This window comes from Salvelinus fontinalis, chromosome 2, assembly GCF_029448725.1.
Source record: "Salvelinus fontinalis isolate EN_2023a chromosome 2, ASM2944872v1, whole genome shotgun sequence".
NCBI classification, from domain to species: domain Eukaryota; kingdom Metazoa; phylum Chordata; class Actinopteri; order Salmoniformes; family Salmonidae; genus Salvelinus; species Salvelinus fontinalis.
Genome location: NC_074666.1, coordinates 79,289,199 through 79,295,972, shown reverse-complemented (window position 1 = coordinate 79,295,972; position 6,774 = coordinate 79,289,199). Strand labels below are relative to the sequence as shown.

Genomic DNA, 6,774 nt, shown 5'->3' with positions numbered 1-6,774 from the left:
TACTTCTTTCCAAAAGCTCCAGAGGCTGTCATTACCTGCTGGGGTAATGAGGGGGCGGATTTTTTTCTCAAAGATTTGACCACTTTCCATAATTTACCTGGATTTCCACCACACTCAGATACACAATTCAAAAAGTATATTGACTTTGCTTATCTAACCAGAGTAAGACATCTATTTCTCAAATGTCTGAAGGACTGCCAGTCACAGGAAGAATCAGTCAATCTAGCCTTAGATTGACTTTCATTAAATATTTCTGACAATTCATGCGTGAACTATGGGTTAAATATGTCCTTTACCCTTCATCTCTTCTGTGGGGGATTCTTATCTCCAACAGAGTTAAACAGAGAGGTAAAACGTTTAAGGGCCTGATCCGAGTCAGAGATAGAGGACACACTCTCCCAATCATGCAACCCCAAGTCATACAGGAAATGTTGTTCATTAAAAGTTCTAAAATGTCTCTTTGTAATAATGCATCTACATGATTTAGGTTGCTTAGTATCGCTAATGCAGGCAATGGGACAATGGTCACTGAGCTTGTTAGCAAAGATTCCATTAGCTCTATACTTTCAGAATGATATCCAAAATAGTAGATTTCTCAGGGTGTTTTAATTTGGGGCAAGCTGATTTAGTTACCAGTTGAGTTAAATTTAGGTCAGTACAAATATATGTCAGTCAATCTGATACTGGCATCAAGCAATCCAGGTTAAGATCACCCAAAATTCAGAATTCAGAATGAGAATAGTTAGCAAGTCAGATAATTTGCTAAGAGCAATTGGGAGGGCCAAGGGAGGGCAATAAACTCCCACTAACATTAGTTGGGCATTATTACAAAGGCTCACATTTAGGACAATCCATTCAAATTGCTTGGGGACAGAGGTGGTAATACACATAGCAACATTCAAGTTGTTCTTCATGAATTTGGAGACACCTCCACTTCTGCCAGCACTGTCAGATCTTTAAACATTATATCCATTTAGAGACATATCAGAGCCTGGCACATACTTTTTTAACCAAGTCTCAGTAATTAACAAAATGTCAGAGTTAGTTTGAGAAGCCAGAATTTCAATAAGATCCATTTTCGAAATCAAACTTCTGACATTTACATGAATCAGTCCAAGACCACAGCTGTGGGAATTCAGAGAGTCTAACACAAACATGCTCTGATCAGTAGGTAACCCTCTATATGAAATGGCCATGGGGTTGGCTAGAAATTGTATAGATACAAGATTGCTTAGAACTGTGCAATTTGGTCTATGCCTTGAACAAGGACGTGGAATAATACAAGACTCGATTAGGGTTACCTGTTTCCCCCAGTTTCAGGTTACCTGTAATTGCATTATTGTTTTCAAGCGAGTACAAGATTCTAGTCTAGGCTGCAACGGTGACAAAGGCCTGTGGTTTGAATGTTTCATTCCATTTGGATCAGTTGTGAGTCTACTCTAGACTGTTTATAAGGTCTCGAAAGGCGCCGTAGCAGGCCAGTCTAGATGTATTTTAACTTTTGATACTGAGACACGCTGTCTGTTGCAGATCATCATTCTTCCTGGTAGGTAAAACTGGCTAATGTGTTGGTCCAGTGTCACTTTGATTATGCCTGAAGATCATGGTTCACCAGCAGCCCCAAATATGTCAAGAATAAACTACAGGACAGACAATTTTGTCTGTACCGATGTAATTTGTCTGTATCTATGTAATTATATATGTATTTATGTACAAAAAAAGCTGGGACCACAATGGAAATACGTTCCCGACTTTATTGTGCAATCCCCGTCACAACAATCTTTGTACTTTGTGTATAGTGTATACGTATTTTTTTTTTACCTGACACAATTATCAATCAATCCAATGGAAAGAGACAAACAAAACAAAAAGTTTAATAACATTCAAAGATTGCCAAGGCAAGGATTCGATACTGCGTAGGCCTACAAGGTAGGGGAGGAAGTACTTTCTGTTTGTCGAAATTGACATAGTCTATTTATTGTGGTGTTGAAAAAGCAAACCACGATACTGAAGTGGCCGAAGTCTGTATGCTTTGTTTATTGGTTGTGTGGTGCATTGTCACAGAAAGTTGTTGGGGGAAAATGTGTTGCATATATTTTATATAATAAAAAAATAGGCCGTCATTGTAAATAAGAATTTGTTCTTAACTGACTTGCCTAGTTAAAAAAAGGTTAAATAAAAAAATTATAATAATATGGCATCAAAATGTTGAAAATCTGATTTCCCCCTAGTTTATCATTGTCTGCAGCCGTAGTGTCGTACCCCTAGCTGATCATTGTCTGCAGCCGTAGTGTCGTGGTGTAATACATCGTAGTGTAATGAAACAGTCAGCGACAGTGAGCGACTCCACCTTCTGGCCGGTAGCCCTGCGTGTAATCGACTGTGCCACAAAAGCATGCTGAAGTGGCAAAGTCGAAATGCACGTTTATAAGCAGAGTCGCGAGTTATTGTTATTTGTGATCGTAAACATATTATATGGGGGGGGGGGGGGGGGGGGGGCAATTTATTGTACAGTACAAGGGGAGGGTCATGTGAAACTTCATTATCAACATATTTTGCCACAGGAGGTTGGTGGGACTGGCTCTTGTTAATGACTGGAGCGGTGATAGTGGAATGCTATCAAATACGTCAAACACATGATTTCCAGGTGTATGATGCCATTCCATTTGCTCCATTCTGGTCATTATTATGAGCCGTTCTCCCCTCTGCAGCCTCCTGTGGTTTGTTTGTAGAGTGATTCAGTTGGTTTTAGAAGGGTGGCCTTCCTAAATATTAATTTACCATTTGGTCTCCTCCCACTCCCCTGCTCTATATCATCCCATCTCTACACCGTGTCTGTAACATACCTGTCGTGGGCTTGGCTATATAGGCCTACATGCACACAGCTACATCGAGCTCTGTACATTTATTTAGGAAGCTCCGTGGTTGTGGGGGAGCGCAGCTCTAGCTCTATACGCCGCCGTGCAATTCCAGCAGTCAACTTCAAATTTAAAAATGAGGTTTTAACTGTTACTGTCCTGGCGTCGGACCTATTCGAGATTTGTTTTAGCCCCTTGTCGGAGAAGAGGGGTTTGTCTAGGAGGGATACAGCTTTTGTAAAAATTGACTTTTCATAGCATTTAGGAGAAGGGTTAGGTTTAGCTAAAATGCACAAAAAACTACTTTTGACGTCAATTTGACAAAAACTGTAATCCATCTAGACATGACCGGAGAAGAGGCGAGAGGGAGGGGGCAAGAGTGCGCAATGACGGATAAAGAGCATGAAGGGAGAACGGGAAGAAGAGGATCCGACAAAGATCAGGTTTGGTTTACTATTCTAACACGTGTCACGCAATTTCGTACATTAAATAGCCATTGTCTTTTTAGCATTATTTTATCCCCAATTAGCTGCGTTTGAGGCAGCGGTACTCTTCCTGGGGTCCAAAAAGTGAACAAAACAACATATCAAATACAAAAAATACATAAATATACACTGTATATATACAACAGTATGTGGACACCTCTTCAAATTAGTGGATTCGGCTATTTCAGCCAGGTGTATAAAATCTCCCTAGACACATTGGCAGTAGAATGGCTTTACTGAAGAGCTCGGTGACTGTCAATGCTGCACCTTTCCAACAAGTCAGTTCGTAAAATGTCTGCCCTGCCAGAGCTGCCCAGTTTAACTGTAATTGCTGTTATTGTGAAGTGGAAATGTCTAGGGGTAACAACTGCTCAGCTACGAAGTGGTAGGCCACACAAGCCCAATAATGTTTGTACCATGTTGTGTTGCTGCCTTGCTATGTTGTTGTCTTAGGTTTCTCTTTACATAATGTTGTGTTGTCTCTCTTGTTGTGATGTGTGTTTTGTCCTATATTTATATTGTATTCAATTTTTATTATTATTTTTTAAATAAATCTGCACAACCGCAAATTGATCGTAAATGGCACATTATTCTTATGTGGTGACAGGGAGACAAGAATAGCTGAATTCTCAATCCTTGTGACAGTTACTTACTCATCAATGTAGGCAAGGCATACTACTGTAGGCTTGCTGTTTTGTTCATACCTTCTAACAAGGTTCTGTATGACTTTATTGCATTTCTTTGTCGACGTTTAACCGTTTTTTGAGTGGCAATGACGGGATAATGTCTGCGTTGTTGTGACACGCGCATCCGAATCACCAGGGCAGGCTAGTCCATCTTTTTCGTTGGACATACGACTAATTTAAGTTGTACAGCTGCTGCCAACTGTCCCACAGGAGACCTTTTGGTAGGCCATCATTGTAAATTAGAATTTGTACTTAACTTACTTGCCTAGTTAAATGAAAGTACATGACTTTGGAATGAGACGTTTGACGAGCAGGTGTCCACATACTTTTGGTCATGATGTGTACATTTATAATTTAGTCATTCAGCAGAAGCTCCCACCCAGAGCAACCAACAGCTAGTGCATTCTTCTTAAGATAGCTAGGTGAGACAACCACATATCACAGTTGTATCCCAACCACATATCACATAGGCTATGTAATACAAATGCGAAATATAATACAAAATGCATAAAAATGTCTGTCTTCAGTCCCGGTTGTGCCATAAGGTGTTCTTTTTCTTCTTTGGGTATTGGCAAGCCAAAATCGTGTGTGAATGGTAGCCTACTACAGCATATGCAGAAAGGGTTTTCTGTTTCTGTGTTAAATATTTCACTGAATGCAGAAAGTATAGTATTAACTGACTTTTATTATAGAATAAATAATGTTTATCGCAAAAGAAAAATCAATTTAGATGGAATTTAGATGTAAAATTGAGGTAGCCTATGTCATTCCTCTCCTTTTCGTGTTTTTTCTTTATTTAACTAATTGCTTTCTTTTCTGTTGCTGAAATTCAGTAGGCTAAAGTGCTTACAGAACCAGGAAACTTGTAACTTAATCTTACAGTTCCACTTAACCTGTTGTACCCTAATCTTGATATAGCCTACATTCATCAATGCCAGTAGCTCTACATTCAGCAATGCCAGTAGCTCTACATTCATTGGCAAAAATCTACCACCTCAAGGCTCTATAGTATAAAGCTATTGGCAAATATTTTTTAAATAAATCTGCACAACCGCAAATTGATCGTAAATGGCACATTATTCTTATGTGGTGACAGGGAGACAAGAATAGCTGAATTCTCAATCCTTGTGACAGTTACTTACTCATCAATGTAGGCAAGGCATACTACTGTAGGCTTGCTGTTTTGTTCATACCTTCTAACAAGGTTCTGTATGACTTTATTGCATTTCTTTGTCGACGTTTAACCGTTTTTTGAGTGGCAATGACGGGATAATGTCTGCGTTGTTGTGACACGCGCGTCTCGAATCACCAGGGCAGGCTAGTCCATCTTTTTCATGCATGAACTGATAGGACGAGAGGTTGGACATACGACTAATTTAAGTTGTACAGCTGCTGCCAACTGTCTCACAAACAAAGTAGTTTATTAAAAAAACATGACTTTTAGTCATGTTTTTTTGGTCTCTTGACATACAAAAGCTGAAAGGTTTTTCTAACCCTATTTGAAAGGAGTGAAAAAGCAAAACTCTGTGTGACAATTGGCCCATAAGTTCTGTATATGTAAGCAGCCTCTCATAAACTAAACTTGAGAATTTAAATTACACAATTTGTGTCAGTCACAAAAGATGAGGCATGATAGCTTAATGCTGGTATGGTAGTACTATGCATTCCATTCATTGTTCCCGATAAATAGAAACAAGGGAGAGATAAGACTGGACAAAACTCTGTTCAAGAGCGAGCAAATAGAGACAAAGACCACGTTTCCATCCACAGTTTGCATTTAAAGTGGGCCACGCTACACCACTAGATGACACCATATGGCCCCATGTTGTTCGGTTCAGTTCTTATATCCCTGGTGTCATATGGTGTCATCTAGTGGTGTAGCGTGGCCCACTTTAAATGCAGCAACTAATCATTCTCAAATTCATTGAGTCTATATACCAAATCGGGAGTTAATATGATTTATCATTCATGAGAAGAAAATGTATGTTTTTTTGCATTAGCATATGTGCTAACATGCAGATAGGTACAATGTGGCCATATTTGAATGCAGCAACACCATTTTTTTTCTCAACCATTAGACTGATGTAATAGTCTACATACAAAATCTGGAGTGAATCGGACATATGAGAAGATGATGATTGCAGATGATTTTGAGTATTAGCGTTACATATATAATGATTTAGTAGTTACTAATTTCTTTTTATGTCAATAGCAAATTCAGTGTTGTTCATCTTAGGTACTGGCCATAATAGTGATAACACAAGTTGATAGGCCACTGTGGAGTGGATTTACAGTGGTTTAAAATGGACAATCCCTTAGCTTTTCTCAAACTAAGTTAAGATGTACCAAGGGACTACATTCCAAATTTGGTGCCATTTAGTCCTATAGTTCATGAGAAGTATTTTTTGCATATTAGCATATGTGCTAATAAGCACCTACTGGTATAGTGTGGTCATCTTTGAATGCATCAATGTTATTTTTTCAAACTCTTAAGGAACTATTGTGATGAGTCTAACACATTTGGAGTGAATCTGACTCTTAGTCCAAGAGAATAATATTTTTTATGATTATTTTAAACAGTGTTTCGTAGTCAAAAAAGTGAATTCTTAAGCTTCCTCCTTTTTTATGATAACAATGCCAAGCATATAAAATTGTAAAATTGGACTTCCTGATTTACCGATAACTCAGCCATCTCTTAAGGCCAGCGTGATTTTCGGCTTCTAACCCCTTTTAAACATTGTGTGT

General features: G+C 38.8%; 1 protein-coding gene across 1 annotated transcript in view; it reads left to right on the top strand.

Moving 5' to 3' along the window:
- The first annotated feature begins 2,860 nt into the window (after positions 1 to 2,860).
- LOC129827853 (transient receptor potential cation channel subfamily M member 4-like) overlaps positions 2,861 to 6,774 on the top strand; it is a 77,616-nt gene continuing 73,702 nt past the window's right edge. Inside the window, exon 1 of the mRNA XM_055889092.1 lies at positions 2,861 to 3,301. Coding sequence (XP_055745067.1) covers positions 3,203 to 3,301 — 99 coding nt within the window. The 5' untranslated portion in view covers positions 2,861 to 3,202. The remainder of the gene's footprint in view (positions 3,302 to 6,774) is intronic.